We start from the raw sequence: 24,932 nt of genomic DNA, 5'->3' as shown, positions 1-24,932 counted from the left end.
AACACCACCAGCAACAACCAAAACCCAATCAATGTCGAAATGCAACATTCTATTGCAAATGAACTTTCTTTCTGTCAATGCTAACGTTTCATCGTAAAGATGCTATTTAAAAACACTGTGACATAGCCTTCTCTGTCAAGTGGTAGAGCGTCTGCTTGTAGTCTTGTTAGTGTTTGTGCTAGCCTAGTCATTTAGTGCATGCCCTTTCATCAGCACCGACCTGGCGCTCATCAGCCAGTCACAGTGGTCACTGCAAGTAAGCCTGTGCATAAGAATTGACATCAACCATAGTACAGTAATAGAGCCTCTCATCTTATGCACTGGCATGCTATTTCTCTTTACTTACATTTTTGAACAGCTTCTAAGAAAATGTTAGTGTGAGGACTAGGCCCATGCAAGGTTGTAAAAATTGAGGTAAAACATGTTTTGTTCTTTCCAGGACTTCTTTGGCCTGAATGGGATGACATTGTTTCTGTGATAACACACACACACACACACGCACACACACACGCGCACACACACACGCGCGCACACACACGCACACACACGCACAGGCACACAAGCACACACACACACTCTCTCTCTCTCTCTCTCACACACACACACTCTCTCTCTCTCACACACACACACACACACACACACACACACACACACACACATGCACCCACACAGACACACACACACACACACACACACACTTATTTTATCATTTCTGAGAAAAAACTAACACAAAATCTGATCTCATCTGGCATATTCAGTTACAGATGATGATGTCCATCCTTTATATTCCCATGCAGGCAGAGTAGAAATGGCCACTGATCGATAATATGGGGTTTCCTGAGCAGGTGGAGTAGGCAAGATTGCAGAGTATCAGTCAGTCTTGCTGAGGAGTGATTTGTGGTCAAACCTCGGGGCCACCATGACTGCACAATGCAGCATGTCAGTGTCAGCCAGTTTCATAACAAAAGTTTCAGATCCCATAATTTCCCCTAGCAATAGTCTATCTGTTTCTCCACGGCTTTAGTAATTGGAAGGAATTTGAAGGAAATGAGGACTGATATCATGCCTTCAGCGGCACTTACATTCTTACCGAGGATTGAAAGGTCTCTGAAGTCATTTCCATGGCAGACAAGTTGAGATTTCGAGACCCACGACACATTAGGTTAGATTATTAAGTAGATCATGATTATATGATTAAATGGACTATTTAAGATGCAAATTCTAACAATTTGTAATACATTGCGTTAATTACGCGTCAACAAAAAAACACCAAAAGCTTCCAGAGAGAAAGTATGAAAAGATAAGTAGGCTGGTATATGAATCAAATTAATGCGCATTAAAAAGTGTCTGTAAGTTGTGTCTGTCACGATGTAAATGTTATTAGTTAAAAAGAGGTTGCCAAACTGACGTGCAGCATTAGAGCGATTGACGATTGAGCGGGAGGAGATAAATCACACTGCGCTGGGATTACCTTCCATCTGAAAGACACTCGTTTCCTTTCGACGCATTTAGAAATCTTCCCCCTACAGTTTTATGTTCTGAATCGTTTTCCCCCTCGTACACTCGGGAGTGACAGAGACCGACATGAAGTAGCCCCATAACTGGAAGTCGTATTTTGCCTACTTGGATATCTATGACTTTTTGGAGGGCTCTGGGTTCAACGAAAGATGAAGATGCCTCTTTCGGTGTTGTTAATACTTTGGATGTTTTCTATGGTGAGTAACTAACTCTGTGTGGACTTTTAGGACACCATGGTATTATTTAATTAGCTATCAATGGTGGATGGGCTACGTGTGTTTGGATGATAGTAGCACGTAGTCAGTAGGGATGCGTTGTTAAGAAACTGAAACGGACCTATTTCAAACTGAATTGAATTTGGTCAGTTTGTAGGCAAATGTGATCAGAATTAGATAGAATTTTGGTGCTGTTCAAAATGCTATGGTCGTTAAACTAAGCTTGAGTTAACATGCGTAATGTGATGTGGGTGGTTTTATGTGTCCATCTACGAGAGGCGCAACTGGACTTTCACAATTGAACGCGCTTTTAAAGTTCGGGTCAAGCAACATACCACAGACATCTATGTTCGGAATCGTGTGAATATGGAAAGAGACTTAATAGAATTTATAAACGAGCAGTGTCGTTGTTTTCTTTAGCGCGATTGATCACGACTGGCATTGGTATGTTTTTTGAGAACTGAGCATCTGGCGAGTGGGGACAGAGCCCAGGTGTTCGGCCGGAGGGACTTCCCACCCGTCGGCTACCATACAAGACCTCTTCAGGGCCAACGTGTTGTGACAGTCCAGTAAGACTTTAGACCTGGAGAGTTCTTGAGAAAGTCTGGAAAGCATGGGGTTATTACAATCAAATGCATATTCCAAGAGTGTGGCTATTTGTTGTAAGAGTTGGTTTATTTTTGTTTATTTTCCCATCAGTTGATACAACAAATGATTATGGAACATTTTCTGTTGCATGTAGATGATGGTAACACTGGGTTCCCATTATATTCTAACACAAGTATGTGCAGCATACATATTCTTGTCTGTGAAGACCCTAAATTTACTGGTTTCAAGTAGTCCCATTTGGCCTGTATTGTTGAAAAACATAATCGAATGAAGTTCATCTTCAAGAATTCTTGATGAAACAAGTGGTGAAACACGTGGTGAAACAAAACCCTGAAATGTTCCTTTAGATGAGTAGCCTATTAAATAACTTTCCATTCCTATAATAGTGGTTTTCTGGCTGCAGTGGTTTATCAGTTGAGGGGTGTCTGGGGTTAAATTATTCTCTCTGCCTCTTTGTTCTGTTCTCAGTCTCGAAATAACTGCAACACCACACATATTGCAGTGGAATCCCAGAGAGTAATCCACCATAAAACCTATGCTATGCACGAGCCTACATTTCCTATACAATCCCATCTGCACCAACCTAATGCCTGTTTTAACAGCAGACTCATGAATACCCTAAAATTGTGTTTTCTATCCCTGGATCAAATCTGCCCCTCTTACCCATAAGGTGTATTGTGATGGGATCCCCATCAAAAGCAACAATCATGTCTGAGTCGTCGTTTGCTGTGCTTCATTATTTTTAAAAGCACTAGCAGTTTAAGAAAATAAAATGTAATACCCAGACAATCCTTACCGAATCATCGCAAAATTGCATGAGCTGTGTACTTCCATCCAATAAAATACCCATCTGCCATCAGCCGACCTTTATTGTCATCATACTTCATGATGTATAATGGTACGAACGTCTCATGGAGCTGTTTACAGTGGGGTTGCTGGGAAGGGGATTAATTTTGAGCCTGCGTGGCTGTTTTGGTAATGAGAAATACCCAACCCACTTGTCCTACCTACTTGGCAACAGAATCCTCAGCAAATTCTCATCCGCAGCGACCTAACACAAACAAACCTCATCAAGGACTCCCTGGAGATCTAAGAGTCTTAGAACCCAATCTGTGATACCGCCGTCTTAATAAGACCTTAGCAGTACCCTTGCCTCTTGAGGTGGAGAGGGATTTTGAGGTCATGGACTGCTAATTGACACACACTGTTTGATACAGTATATACAATGCAGTGTTGTTGTGGTTTTACTAAAAAAAGGAGAAGTGTAACAAGCACCAGATGTCATGTGAGTTAAGTAGTGGTCAGTAGTCCAGCTGAACCTATGGATTTTACCATCCTGTTTCATCGTGGTACTGTTTGACATGCTGTGAAGCAAGTAATGCAAAGAAGTACTTGAAAAAGGATATCTATAAAGGATCTCTTTTTGTGTTTGGTGCTTTTCATCTGGGCAGTTTGCTCTGGAGTACAGTTTATCTGTTTCTCCATCTTTTTCTCTCTTATTGGTTTTGGGCTTTTTGAAAATGTCTTTCAGGAGCAGGTTCGTCTTTAGAAAGCAGATGGATTTTGCGGCTGCACTTTTTTTTCTGGTTATAGGAAGATAGACACATCGCAGATGGAGTCTGGAGTTTTTGTAGCTTTTGTTCACAAGCCAGCAGAGTTTTGTGAAATGCGATAATCAACAAAATGTGTGACTTTCACCATTGTCAGATGAGCTGTACAGCACAGCAGTTAATGGCTTCTATTTCAGCTAACCTGCAGCAACTGGGACAGAATATTTCAATCCGAGTGAAGCTCACACTGTAGCGGATTCAGTCTGGAGAACTTTGGCAACTGCTCTCTTTCTCATGTTTTCACTCTGGAAACACGAAGACATCTGAACTTCATCCCCTCTCAGTCACACCATATCCACTTTGAGCCTTTAAGAGGCAAATTTAGAACAAAATAGGTAGATTCAACACAACCTTTTGAGGAAGGATTGCCTCGTTCAGCTGTGGCACTGAGGAGCGAAATCCAGAGACTCTTAAAGAGATGGACCTTTCTTTAGACGTAGAGAAGCTGTCAAGAACCACTGCTTCAACTGGGCACCTAGAGGATCCAAAGGGTTTTGCTCTGTAAATGCGAGACTGTCAAGTCGTTTGTTAAAGTGTGCCGCTGAAAGTTTGTGTTTGAAACTGGGTTTTTGGATAAGTGGACACTCAGGATGTGCGTGTGAAGAGCTACGAGGGAGGCCTGGCAGCGATTACCTCTGAGACCGGTGTGAGAAGTTGAAGGAAATCTCCAAAGACAACTTAATTACTGGAAGAGCCGTCCTTAATGAAATTTAGGGACAACATTGTACACAAAAATTAGAATGGACCTCTCATACACCATTACACACTTGATCAAATTGGAGAACATGACACTCACAGGAGGAGTTCTTTCAAAGATTATTGTCTAATCCTAATTAGGCCTAGATGAAAAGCAGATCAGTAATGAAGAGTTTCCTTTAATTCAGGAATAGCGAAAAAACTGGCTTTATTATTATTATTATTATAATTTGCCATGCAGCACTGTGCAGACCGTGTGATTTGAGCAGAGGCAGAGGAAATGGAAATTTTCTTGAAGAAATGCCAAGAAGCAATCATAACAAACGAGAGCTGGCAGAGGCACCAGGGAGACGTGTCTCCACTTCATCTCACCCAAAGAGGCAAAGACAAAGTCACAGTGATTTCGAAAAGTCAAAAGCTGACCTCAAACAAGGGAGGGCAGGACTGTGGCTGTTTGTCTTCGTGTCAGTTGTTGTACATGTAACGGGCTGCCGCTGCTCATCTCTGGAGGGAGAGAGAGAGAGGGGGGGGGACGTTGGCTCTTTTTGGGGGAGGATGAGTAATGGTGGACAGGAGGGGGGCGGGGTAGGCTACGGCAGTGTTTACTGCTGATTCAGATGAGCGTTCTTGTGTTTGTTAGGAGAACCATGTGCTGAAGGGCTACAGAACGAGACATGCACCCACACGCAAATGCACACCCGCGCACACATACACACTAATACAGTACATGGATATGCATACTGTACACACAAGCAAGTGCACACACACACACACACACACACACACACACACACACACACACAATGCGGCGTCTGTTGTATCACTTCATTTGACTGTCAAAATATACATATTTGAATCCGAAATATGTTTTAGATTGTGAGCATGTGGAGTCTTACCCTCATTCCCCAAACAAATGTGTCACACTTGCAATTCAGTTCACAGTCTACTGTACAAACAGTAACTCTCAACTGAGCAGAGTCACTCTCGTTCAAGCCACTTTGCAATGTCCTTTTTCCTTGGATGCCATGACATATAACATATCCCATAAAACTCACAGAAACCTCTTCTGGGTCTTAGTCAGTCGGGATGGCTGCTTTGATCACTGCGGATCTGCGGCGGACACTGTCATTCTCAATCCTTCGCATCGACTCTGAGCTGCTGAGTATTCTCCAGCCTTTCTGCAGACAAAAGGCCACATGTCGAGACAGAATAACTTAGAACCCCCCCCCCTCTCCCTCCCAGAGACCTGTGTCAAAAGGGCAAAAGTCATGAGCGCTCTGTGAACGGAGAGTAGAAATTCAGTGTGTCACATGTGACATTGACCTTAGACCTTTTCTGTTGCAGGTGAATGGGAAGCATCCAATGTGTCACTTCATGTCTGAAATACAGAGAGCAGGGAAAGCTTGTATTGGAAGACTGGGGGAACAGCCACCTCCCAATTTCCAAGGTGAGCACAGACAAACATCAAAGCAACTTGCTAACAAACAGATCTGCACTGACTTGATTATTTTATTTTTATGGAATATTCCTGCTGTGTGGGACTATTATTATAGACAATTTACAATGAATTCAACTGTTGATATTGTCATTTCAAAAGACACACATTGGAGTCATTGTGTAGGTTGTCAACAGAAGTTTATGGTAAACAAGTAATGAGTATATTGCCATTCAGTTTGCATATACCCCCTCAGTCCGTTGTCTGTGTCTCATTCAGAGGATGCCTGTTTGTCTTTGTATTACGGTTCAGAGGCCTATTTTCAAGCTCCCAAAGATCACTTTGGGGAGGACAATTTGTCTTCATGACACCAATTTGTCTCTTCAAATTATGTTTCTTTTTTCTCACCCAGAATAAAATAGATTGCTATTGTGACTCAGAGATAATTGAAATGCACAGATTGTGTCCAAGAGGTTTTACTGCACCTTAAATTTGTCTTGACATTCATTTTGGGTGATTGAAATTCAATGAAAGCAATGAAATATATGGCTCAGAGTGTAAGAATGATGATTTGAATAATGATTAGAGGATATAAAATGGATGATTTGAGAGTGACAACTTTGTTCACAAACTTGAGCAAAGTTTTTACTTTGTAGGCTACTCTTGAGTATGTTACGTTTTGGTTTCTATGAAAGTCCTCAAATAAGGGAGGAATTACAAAGATATGTACCAGAGATATGAAATTAATCAAAGCTGGATTCTTGGTTGAAAGTGGTAGGGTCACTCTAAGTGTAAACTCTCCACCCTGACCGATGACTCAGAGGAAGAATGCTCATAGAAGGATTTATACATGATATCCAAACAGGCCGTCAGCTGAATGCCCTGATAAAAAAAAAAACCCAATGTGTTTACTTGATTGTAATGTCTACATTGGTTGCAGATGAAATGTGTTGTGAAATTGTATTAGATCAATGTAGCATTTCTCTTTGGGTTTACAAAATGATTAATGCCTTGAAAGCACAATTTTGAGCAACTAATTCCAATTAAATAGTTGAAATTGAACTAGCAATATTGTGTTGTACTGGAAGATCCACAATCTGGTAATCTGAAAGATTACGGGTCTGGCCACGAATAATGTTATGGCCCAATTTGAGGGGCCGCACCAAGCCATTGGAAAATCTCACTGCACGCAATTGGATAACACTACAACCAATGTATACTGACTTCCAATGTTGCAGTGCTGTCGTCATCAGTTTAGCTTGCTTTTGGCCTGCCTACAGTATATCAGACACATCGATTTGATTGGTCCGTGGATGCAAGCGGTAAAAGTAGCATGCATCGTTGCTAGGGTTGCAAAGGGGCGGAAAATTTCCGGTAAATTTCCGGAAACTTTCTGGAAATTTCCCATGGGAAGTTAAACTGGGGAATTTTGGAAATATTCAAAATTGTAAACTTTTATGGAATTACAGGAAATTAGGGAATTAATGTAGCCTGGCTAACGCCTACCACTTCTCAAATGAGACGTGGTCTGGCAACCAGACGCTCATTTTCTCGTATTTGAAAAAATGCCCAGATCCGTTCATTGGGCGCCACGGATGTCTATCAAATGCGCATAGCTCACCCAACTCGTTCGTATGCAACGCTAAGGGCTGCCATTGACATCAGTGTAAATCCTTTGGCGTCGAATGTAGACGCAACGGAAGGCAACGAAAACTTCTCGGATGTTCTGTGATTGGTTCGCCAACATCAGGCGAACATTTGGGCGTTAGTTTCCAGACTGGCTTAGCAGCGGGATTGAAATCACCGCGCAAGGCAGTATGGGAAAACCCAGGCTAGAATTAATGGGAATTTACGGGAATTTTGTTTTTTACTAGCAGTTTACATTAGCTAGCCAAGACTGCCGTGAACACTGACTTAACTCGACTTGTTACAAAAATGTTTAATGAATTTATTTCAATCCTCGGTTGGCCAAAAAATGCCGATATTACATACATGTATGACCCCAAACCTCACAGATTGTGATCATTTTAAAAGTGCCAAGCTAAATCAGACCAGTAATATGACCATATGATTATTAACCATCCCATTAGAGCTTATGCAAAATTACGTTCTTCCATTTACATGACAACAGTGATGACACGCCAAGAACTGGGCGATTCTGTTCGCAAACTTCCCCCAGTTTCGCACCAGTTATTCCCACATGAGATAACGTTTGCAATGACGTTTTCACCGGGAAAATTAGGTTTCCTATATGTCTAGTAGCCTATGTTGATTGTTGTGTGCATGTAATTGACCTGTGTGCAGGGTAGAAAATAGAAATTCAACTGAATTTGCATTAAATCAGGTTGTTTTAACTAACATTATGCTGAAAGATGGGTTTTTTCCAACTACATTAAGGTCTGTTATATACTAACTTGCAAGATACAATATTTCCAGTTTATTCCCATTAATTCCCATTTATTCCCGTTAATTCCTGTATATTCCCGTTAATTCCCATGGAAAGTTTCCAACTTTGAAAATTCCCAGAATTTTGCAACCCTAATCGTTGCTCATTGCCAGAGTATCTTGCAGACACAATTCAAATTGTGCTCCTGTGAGAACTCTGGATTTCCAGGGTAGTGTTATACAGCTTCAGATACTGGGAATAGGTCATTAGAAGCTGTTGCTAGAACATTAATAGCAAAGTCACCCCTTCTTAATAGCTAATAATTGATAAGAAATAACACATTTTTAATAAGTTGTGCCACAGTATTCAGCACTCATTGTAGGAATCAAGTGACATGGAACTTCTGACTCCTCCGATATCTCAAAGGCCCAGTCTCACTCTGTAAACTCAAAGACTCCCAGACTTTGATGCTCGTTCCCAGTAAATTTGTGAGGGCTTAGGGCTGTCCCACTGTAACATCGTGAAGTGCATGAGGGCTCGGTCGCTCACTTTCTGAGCCCTCTCCATAAGTCGGCATTTATGCAGACTTTACCTGAGGGAATTACCAAGAATTCATAGTGTTATGAGATGAAATACAGGGTTACCCATGTTTGCAATGTGTATTTGGTGTTGTCAACTTCACAATGTCACGGGTGAGGTGCTGTCCAATTCTATATTAGTAGCATTTTGAGCTCTTACAGCCTCAAACTCAATCATTTGTCTGTTAAATCTTTGAAGGTTCAGGGCCTAGTGAGTGAGAATGAATGAGATTTAGCCAGTACCTAACATACTTATGGTAGTTGAATTGAACTTGAATTTCCCCTTGGGGATCAATAAAGTATCTATCTACAGTATCTATCTATCTAGCAACAATGGCTCATCTCAAAACATAAAATAAAATCCAATACCAAAATTCTGCTGGTGTCTAAGAATAACTAACATTAACATACACTTCTGAAAGCTTTTGGTAACGCTAAGAAAAAACACAAGAAAGTGCGGGTAGCAGATTTCCTTGAAACCCCATCTGATCGTTTCCTTCCTGATTCAAGTTGCCTTTTTTTTGTTCCAAGAACCTCTATTTGGGGAGGATCCCCTCTTAACCGTAACAATTAAGCATGCCATTTGTATTCTCTGAATTTGTATCCAGGTTCACTAGGCCTATCTCGTGTTTTCTAGCTAGTGTAACTTGGTCTTTTGTCAATTTTGGATTTTGCATCACTTGTCGATATACATAGCCTAGAAATATAGACGCCCCTAGCGTAGTAGTCTAGCAACTCTCTATAGAGCTTGGGAGCTGGGCTTTGGCAGAAATCACTGGTCCAATCACATCGTGTATAGAGTCGGTGAGTGGGCTTAACATAATGATGACTGAAATGCGACCAGAAGTTGCAACCGTTAAGCATCCTGCTACTTGAAAACAAGAAGATGATTTGTTTAGCGCTATCCTATTGCGTGGAGAGGGAATTTGAAAGACAACTGTTTATCCCACCAGATCTTGATGTGGGTCTGGCTGGTCAGGCTATTGTTGATATCGACTGACTCAAAGATTTCTACACAATTATCAGCTAGCTAGCTGACAGATAAGCCAAGCTAAGCAGCAGTAGGAATGGTTCTTCATGACCCGAGTGAAGTTTTTCAAGTGAAATGTTAATGTGGATGGCAGCAAATAGACAGAATTTGAAATTGTGAAAATGGGCGTCATCTGTAGAAAAGATTTTTGATGATAAAGCATGAAAGGGACACTTCACCGATTAGCATTAAGCTTTGTATCTTTAGAAAACCAGTCATGTTTTTGAATGGTCGTGCATCATTCCCTCAGTTTGCCTTGAGACGGGAGAAATATGGATGTCAATGTTGGACTTCCTGCTTTCATGATGTAAAATGATTTTTACATCATTGAAAGCAGGAAGTCCTATTCATGGGTTTCGTTGAAATCCGTATTTCTCCCATCTCAAGGCAAACTGAGGGAATGATGCACGACCATTCAAAAACATGACTGGTTTTCTAAAGATACAAAGCCTAATGCTAATCGGTGAAGTGTCCCTTTAAAGCAATAAAGCATTAAAGTAAATTATTTTATGCATTATTTTCCCAGACCCCGTTTTGAGAACTACTGACCTAGTCACTTGACTTATATGATTCTGTTGGATACATTCATTCAAAATTTTAGTTCAACACAGCATTCAAGAGAAACATGATTATTTCACCACCCTCCAGAGAATAACACATGGAGTGAAACCTTGAGAAATTACACAAGTGAATGCTGAAAAAAAAACTGTAAGCGTGAAGAAGAGCAGCTCCACAAAAGACTGATGTGGTCATCCGGACAAAAGAAACAAAGAGAATTTAAAAGCACAGCAGACAGACAGACAGAGTCCCATTTAATTTTGAGTCAAAGCTGATGTGTGTGTGTGTATTAATCATTAAACTCTGAGTCAATATGTGGGAAAATAACTCTCACAGACTGGACTGTTGCACATACCTCACAGCTTTGTCATGTCTTAATTTACTTAAAATAACATTTGCAATTGTCAACTCCAGGACTGTTATATATTTCGATTGGTCTTGCTTTTTCTCAATGACTACGCGCTCACTGATTCAAAACAAGTGATGTGTACTCTTTGAGCATCAAGATAAAAGTGGGTGTTCACAGTAAAGTGACGGCTTGTGTACTGAACCAAGGTCAAGATTCCTCTCTCAAGTACCGTCCCTTGAGTGTCCTTGTGATGCAAAATGCAACACACAAAAGCTATGTAGCTCCAGTACAAAGGACTGCACTGCATTGGATGTCTGTGTGGCCCTGGCTGATTGACATGTGAATCCTTATTTGGTTTGAAAATAGAGAAACAACCAAATATTTTGTAGACCACTCAAGTCTCGAGTAGGCAGTGACTCATTGCGCGTGTGTGTGTGTGTGTTGCATCCTCTTGGGAGATTGGGGTAAACCCCAGGACTAGTCTCTGATAAGTAATTTGTTTATCCCATCTAAAGAAGTGTTTGTCTTAAACTTGTAACAGTGAAGAAAATTGCATGCGTGGGTTAGTTTCTGTACCATCTTCAGTTTAAGAGGAGTGCACAAGAGAAGACTTGCAGCTGCTGTGTCTCATAAAACTGAAAGGGAAACCGCTAATACATGTGTGTTTGCCCCAGAACATCTACCCTGGAGTGGATCACGTGTGTTTAAATCGGATAGACTCCCAGGAGATTCTGGTTTTGTACGTCAACATTTCGGCTGCTTGATGATAAGGTTGTCAAACAGTCTTAGATTAGGCTTTAAACACTGCCCAATGCTGTGCGTGACTGTGTGTATATTTATCTATTCAGGATTATTCGGGATTCATCTACACAGGATATTCAGGATTCATCTAGACACACAAGTGTGTCCAAGTGTGCGATAGGTTTATCTTTATGTTACGTCCCACGACAGTGTGTGACATGACTGCAAGGCAGCTGTTTTGTGTCTATACCCTTTATGGGTCCTCAGTGCACATTTAGATGAGATATAACAGCCGTATTCTTAATATACACAGAAAAAATACAGAAAAGAAAAAAATGTCACCATTTAGCACATTTCTTGTGGAGTAGGAGAGATGGCGTCATTCACCAGATGTGCTCGACTAATTTCCTCCCATCTGTTAATGAATGAAGGCCTTATCACTCCTCACTGCTAGCTCAGGGTTATCTGTGGCCCTACGACAGTTGCTAGTTTCCCATGATGGAGAATGGGCGCCAGAGCTAAATGTACTGTTGAATGGGTCATTAAAATCCTGCTGTGAGAGGGAACCTGTGATTGGTAGTTTGGAGCACAGCACCGAAACCACTCAGACAATTTATTTTTTAAAAGTGGGTGGTGAGTTGGTGAGTTAATGAATGACGAATGTACCCTCCAGAGACGTGGAATGGAAATGTCTTGAACACGATGGCCATTTATAGGCATGTTTTGTTTGCTACTTGTTTTCGACTTCTTAAAAGTTTTCCTCTAAAATAAATAAAAACAATTGTCCCACAAAAAGTTACACAACGAAAGTAAAAAGGTATCGAAGAGTAGCATGAGGACATGGTAGTGTCCATATATACAATACTGTACAGTACATTTTGTGTCAAGGCAGGCTCTTCCCAGGCCTATTCCCAGGATGACAGAGGCTGAGGAGGTGCACTAGGTGTATGGCAATTATAGGGGTCCAGCTCCTTGCCTCAGGTGAAATGACCTTTGGGCTGGACAGTGTATCCCCAATGGGTCCCTGAGAGATTTGTAGTGCCTTGAGTGTCTTGAATGTGAAGCGTTTCTCGTAAAGCACAGGAAGTAACGCAACTCCATAACCCGTGGAGTTGCGTTGCAGCAGTGCTGTCCATTAAACAGTGTTGGTTGCATTGGTTAGATGTCTGACTCTAGGATTAGAGTGAAAGTATCTCTATTTGGCACATAGTATGGAATTCTTGTCCAATTCTTGTCCATTCTTGTATCTACACTGCTAACTATAACTTTCACGACTACTGTAACTATAAGCATCCGTTCTGACCAATCATAAGGAAAGCCTTTCAGGAAAATGAGTCATGCCCATTATTGTGATATCAATTTGTTGGATTCTAATTGGCTTTCAGTGTTTCTCGTTCACAAAATCACACTGACCATGACCACCAACAATATCTTTCTCATGTTGTTGTTGTTACCATGTGTGTGCACTGGTTCTTATGAGCTAGAGTGCTATTTAAATAGTAGCGTCCTTTTCAGTTGTAGTTGCAGTTGTCTTTGGTGGTATGGACACAGGACAGGCCTTGAAACTAGCAAAGTATTTAACCACCCAAAAAGACAAAACGTACAAACATCAACAACAGTGGGTGGCGCCTGGTGATATTGTTGCCAAAGTGAGAGCTTGTCTTTCCATGTTGATTTCATTGCTTATCTCATTTTCATGTTGTTTTCATTGTTTATTTTTGCAGGAACCGTGACGTTTAATTCAGCGGGTAAGAACCGTAATGGCTGTGCTGTTGTTTGATTGTTTGTCTCTGTGGGCTGAGCCCTCCTCCAGGTTGCCGGGGCATGTGGGACAACATCTCGTGCTGGCAGCATGCGCAGGTCGGCGACGTGGTCACCATCGGCTGCCCGGAGGTGCTCAGGAACCTGTTCGGCACAAACGGTACGCACTTCCCACAACGCCCGCCCTCCTTTGCATTCTCTGTCTGTCGCTCGCTTCTCTCCAACCTCCCTGCTGCTGATGAAGGCGTCGTCGAGTGATGCGAGGAATGGACCTCGGCGCCTTTTCAAATCAGAGTTGGCCACATGCTGATCTCGCACAGCGTTTGAATCCCATATATGGATTTGGAGGATAAATCTTTGCTGTCCTTTTCTCTCGTAAATCTTCATCAGAATGCACGGCCTCATTGTTAATTATCAATGCTATTATTATAATGTACTTGGAACAGACAGAAGTAGAATTAATAATGGCTGTTTGAACAAATACATCTAGGCCTATATAATATTTTCTCTTGCGATGCCAAAGGAATGGCATCATAAATGAGCATGTTTGAGTGTGCAGTGCGTTAGCCATCATTTATGTTTGACCTTCAGCATATCACTGTTCTATTTTGAGTTCCACTATTTGCTGTCTTTGGGATACAGTATGGGCTATGGGCAATATATGAGGAGTGTATGGGGCTGTGGGCTGTGTTGTAGTAGAATACACAAGATTTACATGGAGATGTAAATTATGTGTGTTCAAGCTAAGGCAAAAAACTGTGTGTGTGTGTGTGTGTGTGTGTGTGTGTGTGTGTGTGTGTGTGTGTGTGTGTGTTCTGTGTGTCAGTGTGTGTTCTGTGTGTCAGTGTGTGTGTGTGTGTGTGTGTGTGTGTGTGTGTGTCTGTCTATGTAGTCCATGGGAGGGATGAGGTCGTCTGAATCACATCTCATCCCTTCTCCTGCACTATGCTCACTGACCCGTGAGCACAAGCCAAGTATCCAAACCACTGCACCATTCCCCCCTCTACTCCCCTGAGCTCCCCCTACCCACCCCTCTCCCCACCCTCCCCCCGGCCTGTCTATTTATGTCTCCTGACCTCCTCACGCTGAGCGGGCTCACATCCTGTTGGAAGAGTCAAGTGTTAATTAGGCCAATTAGCAAACAACATCTGGACCAACTACTAACCTAATGTAGCAATTAAGCTAATGCAGTTGAAGTTGTTGCCATGTGAACAGCTACAACAACAGTTTATACTGGTCATTTGTACTGTACTGTACTGTAATAAAATATTTTGTTATCGCGTATCTGTAGTGCTCTGGGACGTGCTTGGCAGTTGCTCGCAAAGTGGAGCCGTAGGTATGTGGGAAGTGATATCTGTCACAGACTCTCGGCTCTTTCTCAGAATGCCTCCACGTATGAGACACAGTCTCCACCTGTGTGCTAAGTGCACTGGCCCCTGGAGACAAACAGGGACGGTCAGTCTGGCTCGCGAGTCCTGACGTTGCCGTGGCAGCCCGTGTCACTTCGGATAGGAAGAGTTCTGGCTGACGGGACGGAGCAGGCCTGCCAGTCCCTGCATCGCCACGGCGACTGAAAGCAACTCCGAGGCCGCGACACAAATCACTCTGAAGCATCAATGACAGCGCGTTCATCAAGATAGCACCGTGCTGTTTCAGATTATGTCTGGGCTAATGTGTGTTGGATCAGCAGACAGATGTGACGATAATAGCACCTAGCCTCCCTCAGGCTTACCTGTTGTTAGTCATCAGGACCCCTATTCAGACTACATGTTAAGTAGTTCAGTCTGTAGCTGGATTTCATCAGTGTGATTTGATTGTACTTAGCATGTAGTATGTATGTCTATAACATGAATGGGAACATTTATGTGTGTGTGTGTGTGTGTGTGTGTGTGTGTGTTTGTGTGTGTGTGTGTGTGTGTGTGTGTATGTGTGAGAGAGAGAGAGAGAGAGAGAGAGAGAGAGAGAGAGAGAGCGTGTCTGTGTGTGCGTGTGTCTGTGTGTGCGTATGCGTGCCTCTGTGTGTGTGTGTGTGTGTGTGTGTGTGTGTGTGCGTGCGCGTGTGCGTCTGTCTGTCTGTCTGTGTGTGTGTGTGTGTGTGTGTGTGAGAGCCTATTGGCTCTTTCCTTTCTCATGTCCCTCTCAAGCTGCGCCGCTTCTGAGTCCTCTATGCTCTTTTGTCTCCCGCGTGATGAATGTAGAATATTGGTGGTCCTACTGTAGAAGAGCAGGCACACACATGAAAGATTCAGCTCTCTTAGCCCTTGTCCCTGAAATATACATGGGAGTTTATGCGCTTCATCGGAGGATGACTTGTGCGAAACATGACCATTATTTCTAATTCTTCCTTGCCTTTTGCACTGGGACATGTGGTTTGGAGCAGTGTGGAAACCGCCTGTAAACGCATGTAGTTCAAGGCTTTTGTTATTTTAACAGCCAGATGAACAAAATCTTGAATTCACCATTGCAAAAGAAGTTGGACTGTGAGATAAGTTGGCCTTCAACTGCGTCTCTCTAGGCCTGTGGTTATTACAAAGATAACAATTTGTTGCAGACGTTTTTTAAAAAAAAACTTGAGGAAGTTACTCACATCCTTGCTCTGCCTTGTGTCTGTGTGTTTTCTATGTATCTAAGGAAACATCAGCAGGAACTGTTCTTCTGATGGATGGTCCGAAGTCTACCCCGGCATCCACAGTGTTTGCTGGGACAAGCCACGACCCAGCAGGGTGAAAGCCCAGGTACGTTGCATCATACATCTAATCCTTGCATCCAGATTCAGCCCATAGCTTCATGTTTGTTCTGAGGCATTCGAATCGTGAGAACAGGAAGAACAGAAAAGTATGGCTTGTCTGAGAGCTTGTCTTGTGGTCCGTCCGTTAAAGTCACGGACAAAGAGTGACCGGAGAGGATTTGGACGGAAAGATGTGGTGACGGCTGGCCTGTCTCCATGATCTCGTGTGTCACGGGTGTAAATCGCGTGCTCCGACCGAAGCCTCAGGTGTCTGTCTGAGACGGGCGCCTCCATCCTCTCGCCTCGGCCTGCCAGATGTGGCCCGGAGCGGGGAGCGCTGGGGCCGGAGCGCTATCTACACGGCTGGCTCCGGCGTGGGGGTGTTTGTTATTGGAGTGAGATGGAGAGCGGGAGAAGCAGAACACGAGGGGTGGTGGTTGTGGCGGGAGGTGGGGCATGGGGGGTCAACGGAAATGTTTAACTCATGTCTCTCTCCAGATGTCAGTATTTGTGTGCGTGTGTGTGTGCGTGTGTGCGTGTGTGCGTGTGTGTGTGTGCGTGTGTGTGTGTGTGTGTGTGTGTGTGTGTGTACATGCGCATAGACATGCATATGTGTACTGTATGTGTGTGTGTTTGTGTGTTTATGTGTGCACATTTGTGTATTTATCTGTGTATATGTGTGTGTGTGTATGTATGTGTGTGCATGTTTATTTGAGGGCAGCAGAGAGAATGAGTGAAAGAAGACAGAAAGTGGGAGGGCGAACAAGAGAGAGAGAAAACAAGGATAACGAGGTGGGGAGAGATGCGATGCAGGGATAATGATCTCACATTAAATATTGGGATCCTTTTAGAGGCCTTCCATCTGTGAGAATTGGTCTTGACTCCAGCTCTCCGGCTCTCACAGTGTCTGCGGGAGAAACAATGAGGCGAACAATTCGAGTTACAAGGACAGCCAGTAAAAAAAAAAAAAAGAAAAGTGAGTTTTTCCTGCAGACATGGAGGCAGGAAAAAAAAACTGCTGAGCCCTAAATGAAAGAACTTTTCCAATAATGACTAAAGTTGCGAAGTTTCAAATTCTCCCTTCTAACTTTTAGAGGTTCTCTACTTCAGTGGTTTATCTTACAGCATTCGCAAGTTTTAGGCAAAAAAAAAATGTCATTTGGCCATGAAATTAGAAGTTTCATCCTCTGGTGGGTTTTTGGTCATGCTGCCATAGAATCACCGAGGCATAAACCCTGCCACTAGACAAGCATGGAGGTGAATGCTTTTTTTTTTAAGTGAGATATTATTATAGACACAGAAAACACCCAGTGCATCTGAACCCTGAACCTGGGAAAGCACCCGTGTGTGTCTGTGAGGCGGCGGCGGTGGTGTGTGTGCACGTGCGTGTGTTTGCAGGACAGAGAAGGAATGAGATTTGAGGTGACGCTCTCTGCATCCTAAGCACTTTGATCTGAACACACATGATGGACTTGCGTTATTCGGATGAAAAGATTAGTCTCCACCAACAGAGAACTGATTCGATCACTTCTCTCACAGAAGTCAACCAGTCATTAGCATAAGTCAAATGGGGTCAGTGGCGCTGTTAGCATAAGTCAAATTGGGCAATGGCTAGATTAGCATATGCTATGTCGGGAATGCAGATCGGTGATCTGTAGCATGGAAACAAATTGTGCTCGTCATTTTAGCTACTGCCCTTTTCATCGTTGCCTTCAAACTCGCGTGAGGGACATTAGAGCATACCTGCTACTATTGTCCTAACCTCATCAGGTGTTTGTGCTCAATGCGCAGCCAGAACAAGAACGAATGACTTGGAGAAGAAATAGGACCTATTTATCTTTATTAAAGTTCAAGATATTCGAGTGATTTATTTGGCTCTTGCATATTTGCATAGAAACAAAAAACAGTGAAATGAGACAGCAACTCCATGCTGTGCAAAGGGGAAAAATGTAGAGAAAGTAAATAAGCAAGAATTAAAATAGCAGTAAGTAAAATCAGAAAGGTGGGGTAAAGTTTAATAAATACAAATAAATAAACGATTTAAGGGGTTTATTTAAAAAGGAAGTGCTGGGGAAGTTATGCATTCATGGTCCATATGGCTTGGGGAAAGAAGCTCCTTAATCTTTCAGTTTTGGCTTTGAGGGACCGGAGGCGCTTTTCAGAGGGCACACATTTTAAAAAGATTTTGGTCAGGGTGGTGACAGTCCTTTATGATTTTCTCTGCCCTTGACTGGCAACACCTGGTGAAAATGTCCCGTTACCCAGGTAGTCCTGACAATACTCTCAGCACGCCTGATCACTCTGCAGGGCCATTTTATCCTGAGAATTGCTATTTCCTTACCTAAGTTGTTATGTTCCCAGAAATAACAGACTCTATCAAGTCAAGTCAAGTTTATTTATATGGCGCATTACACACTCAGAGGTCATTCAATGTGCTTTTCATAAGCAAAATCAACTGTAAAAACAAATAATAGCGTGGCAGAGTAAAAGGTCTTCTGCAGCTCTGTGGATATTGTGAATTTCTTCAGCCTTCTGAGGTGATACAGGCGCTGTCTTGCTTTTTTTCATTTGTTTGGACTGGAGTTGTGTGATGTCCACAAAAAATCCTCAGAGATAGTTACACCAAGGCAAGCTGCCCACTCCCTCTACAGGGGCTCCATAGATTTCCAGTGGAGTATAATGTCGTACTCCGCTTCTATCTTCTGAAGTCTACCACCAATTGCTTGGTTTTAAAGACATTTAGTTGTAGGCTGTTTTTCTTACACTATGCCAGCACCTCAACATCATTCATCATTCTCATTGTTGTTTGAGATTAACCCTGTCGCCACTGTGTTGTCCACAGACTTTACAATGTTTGGAGCTGTGCATGGCGGTGCAATCGCGAGTGTATAGAAAGTAAAGCAGGGGATTCATTTTGCATCCTTGGGGAGCCCTGGTGTTGAGGGTGATTGCAGTGCCCAATCTTCACTGCCAGAGGCCTGTCTGACAGGAAGCTGAGAACCCAGGAGCAAAGTTTGTCCCATTTTTTTTCTGCAACAGAACTCTATGCTTGTGCTGCTGTGGTGATAGTTGTAGTTTGACTTTGTCAGTTAAATGTGTTGTGCGAGAGAGTGAGGTATGGCAGGGGATGTTGTTAGTCAAGGAACATGTTTCTCGCTGTATTTATCGACATTTTGAGTCATGTAAGAAAAGTTTGTTTGTCATTAGCAATATCCTCCACACACAGACACACTCACAAACTCACAGATACACACACACACACACACACACACACACACACACACACACACACACACACACACACACACACACACACACACACACACACACACACACACACACACACACACACACACACACACCACACACACACACACTTTCAAACCTACTTCTGTGGGTGCTTTTTTGGTGTGGACCACCAAACAGTCCCACAGAGGGATAGGAATGAGGTCTGAGTTGTTTTTAGGAGAGAGAAATGGGTTAATAAGCGTTTGACCTCTTCACCTCTTAATCACAGAGAGACAACACTGCCTCCACTTTGGGACCCTTGCCAGGACACTTTCTGATGTTCATCTGCAAAAGAGCTGGCAGCTAGTTGTTTTTTCATTCCATACCTGTGTGCAGGGGGAAATTAAACATCTGAGCAATTTCCTGAAGGGGAACGCCGAACAGTAGCTGAGGTCATTCCCGACAAAAGCCTGTTTGGGAATTGTCTCTTTGAATTAGTGGCGATGACATATAAAGTTCCCCTCCCGGGGAATCGTCTGTGTGGGATGACCTTGCATTGGACTGGACTGGTCAGAAACCTGCTTTTTGCACGACTACGTCCACCTCTGACTGTGACTGTGCGAGGACCTGCCTGCCTTTGTCCGACAGTGCTTCTGGGCCTGGGGACGGATGAGTCTAGACTTTGATAATATAACCATGCTGTATTTATTTTATGTGACAAAATCCAGGGTCTTTTAAGGAAGCGTGAGTTATGAGCTCTCAGGTCAGAGGAGGGGCACTGTGTAGTTTATTGAAGTCAGATAAAGGGAGATGAGCTCTAACACTAATACTTTTGTAACATCACAGTGTATGTTGGCTTGCTTGTGTTAATAATAGATATTCAGATGTCTCAATTTTTCTCCCACCAGGTTTATTTGACGACAGTTAAGAGATAGATTTTTTTCATATTTGATGCTGTGTTTGTGTTTGTGTGTGTGTGTGTGTCTGTGTCTCTGAGAGAAGAGGTCTCTTGTTTCAGTATGTGTGGTATGAATCTGAGCTTTGGAGACATGCCTATGAGAAGCGGGTGATGTACTGTGTACTGTCAAACTTCAGCTGCTTAGGTTTGGAGGAAATGCGTTCAATCCGTTCATCAAAGTGTTTTGGTCAGCCCCCACTCCCACTATAAACTGAGCAGGACATGACCCAATGTGATGTATAGCAGCTGATGTATTCATCAGAATAATGCTACACTTCCTTGATTTTTGATAGGGCTCGGCTGACTGCCCGCTGTTCTACGAACAGTTTTAATGTCACCTTCTGTGGTCTGTGAGGCTCTCCAGGTACTTTCCATGGGCATCCCTGAAAGCACATTCCAAAGAGGCTCCACGTATATTTGTCTGCCAGTGTGTAAGTGTGTGTCTGGAAAAGGAAATGATTCTTCTTCCCCTCCAAACCTTCCTGTCTGTTAAACTGGGGGAGGATGGGTGGGGGGTGGCTGGCTTCTGTCTCGTGCTGATATGTTGTTGGGTGAACCTGAAAATGACGTTCAGCCACGACATATGTTTGAAATCTCTATCGGTAAAGCACAGGTTTATACGTATTTTCCTTTAGGCTTGCTCAGTGTCAAATATGAAGCATTCTTTTAGGCCTCCGTAAGCAATGCCTTTTTGAGCACAGTCTTTGTGGAAGGCACAGATGTGGTAATGAGAAATGCGTTTTTGTCTGGCCGGAAAAGAGGGTTTTTGTAGATGAAGATCGTGGAATATTGCACATAAACACCAATCCCTCAAAGCTCATAAAAAAGGGAGACCTTTGGCTACTATGTTTATGAGATTGGTCCATCAGGCCTCAAATATCTGCTTCTATCTCAGAACTCTCCCAAGCTGACACCTACAGCTCCTGGCATGCCATTTGATGTCTGGGAAGCATCACAGACGTATCACAGAGAAACACATCCGCACACACACTAGCACACACACACACACACACACACACACACACACACACACACACACACACACACACACTGAGAAACAACATTCAAATAGATGTCCGTCTGGAGTGGGCCCAGCTGGACGGCCAAATGGCTCGGTCAAGCACTGTGCTCGTTAGCTGAGGCGGTGCTCAAAGCATGCTGCCCTGGGTTTGTCCGGCGCGCGGCCGTGCCAGGTTTTGTCTCAGGGGTAAAGAATGCTGTTTATGAAGGATGCACATTTCTCAGCTTCATCTCACACACACACACACTCTCTCTCTCTCACACACACACACACACACACACACACACACACACGTATGCCCTTTGCACCCTCCCCCTCTCCACTCTTCATTCCTGCTGTAAGGAGAGGAATTTTTCACAAGTGTCGCTCAGAGATTGTGATCTGGCTACGCAGAAGAGGCTTAGCTCTGCCATAAGACTTTTAACTAAGACACAGCCGTGTGTGAGTGTGTTTTGTGTGTGTGTGTGTGAGTGTGCGTGTGTCTGTGTGTCTGTGTGTCTGTGTGTGTGAGTCTCTCTCTCTCTCTCTCTCTATGTCTCTCTCTCTCTCTCTCTCTCTCTCTCTCTCTCTCTGTGTGTGTGTGTGTGTGTGTGTGTGTGTGTGTGTGTGTATGTGTGTGTTATCTTCAACAAACTATTTAAGGGATGTGCTTGATTGATGATTTATATAAACCTGGGGAGAGAGATAACAAAAGTGCACTAAAGTGTGGCCTAACGTTGCCTCTCCATCAGATAGGTGTCCTCCCAGCTGTAGATCATCCTCTCAATAAGACATGACCGATGTAGTAGGGCATTGGTAGTGCAGTGTTGAAGGAGCTGGGCTAGCATGCAGTGCCCTGAAAGTTGTCAGTTCAATTCCCGGCTTCCACCGCTGTGCCCTTGAGCAAGGCACTTCATGTAATGTAATCCCTTGTAAATGTACTTTGGAAGTCCATGGTCTGCTTGATATAATGTAATGTAGTAGAAAATAACCAGTGGATACCATTACTGTATATCTGCATGCTACATAACAGACGCATTAAGTTACTGTGGCACAAGCATGCAGCCAAACCCCTCAAAGTTGTTACAGTAACTGGCCTATTACAAGCACAACTCCCGAGACGTGATTTGCCTATTGGATGAATTGATTTAGCCGCCTGCAGCGTGTGTAAATGGCTGGATGTGAATGCGAGCCCTGTGGGCTCCTATTGGGCGCGTTGGGTGATGGCCTCTGCTCTGCTCTGCTCTGCTCTGTGTCCCCTGGGCTGCACACAGCTGGCGTTTTACGTGGTGGTGAAGACGCTCTACACGCTGGGCCACAGCCTCTCCCTCATCGCCCTCATCACGGGCAGCGCCATCCTGTGTCTGTTCCGGTGAGAATGGTGACAAGACGACGGTATCTGTACACACACACACACACACACACACATACACACACACATGCCAACACACACACAGACACAGACACACTGTTGAGTGTTACAGTAAAAGGGTCTTTGGCAGATATTAATGGCTATCATTAAAGACTTGGCCCGGCTATGCCTGTTGGTATTTTTGGATATTCCACGCATCCCACCACTATTTATCCTTGGTGACAGTAAATTTAAACATCCCTATCTTGTTTTGATAATATTTATCTCGCCAGACACTTGTGCTACAGTGGGGTTCACATAAATGAACAAACAGTTTTGATGAGTGATGTATTTCATTAAATCTCCTCTGCAGTTCCAGAGTTCGGATTGCTTGGTTGAGGTGATGTGAGGATTTTTCATTAACAAGATGACGATAACAAGATGGCTGAGTGGTTGTGTGTGGCTCTGTATGTTTGTAAATATGTGTGTGTGTGTGTCTGTGTGTCTGTGTGTGTGTTTGTATGTGTATAGAAAGCTCCACTGCACAAGGAACTACATCCACCTGAACCTGTTCCTCTCCTTCATTCTGCGAGCCATAGCGGTGCTCACCAAGGACACCATTTTGTTTACCGAAGACGAGAACTGCTCAGAGCAACCATCCTTTGTAAGTCCCCAACACCTGCAGAGGCAACGACTACATATACATCATGGTCATTGAGCAGACATTGGCCACGTTTCCCAGATTCGTTAAGAAGCTCTTAAGTGCTAAGAACTTCTTAGGAGCGCTCTAAGAATGTTCTAAGAACTCTCCTAAGAAGTTCTTAGCAGTTAAGAGCTTCTTAACGAAATCGCGGCCATTCTCTTTTCTCTCTCTCTTTGTCTCTCTGTCTCTCTCTCTCTCTCTCTCTCTTTCTCTCTTTCTCTCTCTCTCTCAGTGAAACATTGTATTGAGTATGTACTTCAGTAGTAAGGATTTACATGAGTTGTCAGTGTGTCAGTGTGTTGATAAGACTCAAGCCAGCCCCATCTCTCCCTTTTCCCATTATCTGTGTAGATTGGGTGCAAAGTGAGCGTGGTGTTTTTCCACTACTTTGTAATGGCCAACTTCTTCTGGCTGTTGGTGGAGGGCTTGTACCTTCACACCCTGCTCATGGTCATCTTCTCCGAGAACAGACACTTCATCGTCTATCTCCTCATCGGATGGGGTAGGTCTGGCCCGAATTCACTTTTACTTCCAGCCAATCCATCCAAGAACTTTGTCCTCGAGTGACGAGCGCTAGATGGGATGTGGTGGAGAGGTTTTTGGGCCTGTGCCTGGAACACAGAGCTGTATCTCCTAAAGTACTCCTTTCACTTCCTCTGAGCTCCTGAACGTGCCATGAATCTGTTTTCCGTCTTTATTATGTATTTTTATGAACCTCTCACCTCTCAACTGAAAGCACTTACAGTCATTAGAGCACTCGGGATCAGCACTTGGCAACGCAACCTGTCAGAAAAGGTTTCGCGTTGACTTTTAACCTCGTTGGATGTGTAGATGAAAGAGTGTTTACCAGTGCTGTGAGTCGCACGCTGATGGCTGTCCCTCCACATTCTGTCTCTTTCATGCTGATAGGAGCAATAATCAAATGGCATTAATCAAATACGGCTTTTGTTGTTTGTACACACACAAACACTCACAAGCACAAGCACACAAACACAAACTTATCTCTCTTTTTTCTCCCCTCTCTCTCTCTCTCTCTCTTTCTCTCTCTCTCTCTCTTAGTGTCTTAGTGTCTTAGTGTCTTTTCAACATAAGATTTAATCTCTCCACAAAGCCAGAGCTATCTGTATAACATTCTGCTTTATACACTCCACACTGGGGAATTGTTGTCCTTTAGAGGAGCACAAGAAACACACAGCTCTCATCCTGATTGTTTTCATGTCCTGTGCAACCTTTTACTTTTACACTCGGGCATCGTTTTCCCAGTCGATCTATCCTGGAAAAAACTGCCTTCCCAGAGGAGGAGGGAAATGAGGGTCTCAGAGTGCTTCTATTGGGGTTGCTGTGGCTGGGGTGGACTTTGGCTCACCAGGAGCATCAAATCAACACCTCGTTAAGATTCCCTTTCATGGTGACAGTGATAATAAAAAGACCCCCTCATTCAGATGTCTCAGTTTTCACTTAAGGGCCAGTTTTTATTT

General features: G+C 43.4%; 1 protein-coding gene across 1 annotated transcript in view; it reads left to right on the top strand.

Annotated features, from left to right (window-relative positions):
* Window positions 1-1,300: 1,300 nt before the first annotated feature.
* vipr2 (vasoactive intestinal peptide receptor 2) overlaps window positions 1,301-24,932 on the top strand; it is a 28,824-nt gene continuing 5,192 nt past the window's right edge. The window contains exons 1-7 of the mRNA XM_062521680.1: window positions 1,301-1,715; window positions 5,993-6,095; window positions 13,539-13,646; window positions 16,118-16,221; window positions 22,675-22,772; window positions 23,283-23,415; window positions 23,806-23,956. Of these exons, the coding sequence (XP_062377664.1) occupies window positions 1,668-1,715; window positions 5,993-6,095; window positions 13,539-13,646; window positions 16,118-16,221; window positions 22,675-22,772; window positions 23,283-23,415; window positions 23,806-23,956 (745 nt within the window). The 5' untranslated portion in view covers window positions 1,301-1,667. The remainder of the gene's footprint in view (window positions 1,716-5,992; window positions 6,096-13,538; window positions 13,647-16,117; window positions 16,222-22,674; window positions 22,773-23,282; window positions 23,416-23,805; window positions 23,957-24,932) is intronic.

Source organism: Sardina pilchardus, chromosome 19, assembly GCF_963854185.1.
Source record: "Sardina pilchardus chromosome 19, fSarPil1.1, whole genome shotgun sequence".
NCBI classification, from domain to species: Eukaryota; Metazoa; Chordata; class Actinopteri; order Clupeiformes; family Clupeidae; genus Sardina; species Sardina pilchardus.
The sequence above is the reverse complement of the archived record's forward strand: the minus strand, read 5'-3'. Positions and strand labels throughout refer to the sequence as shown.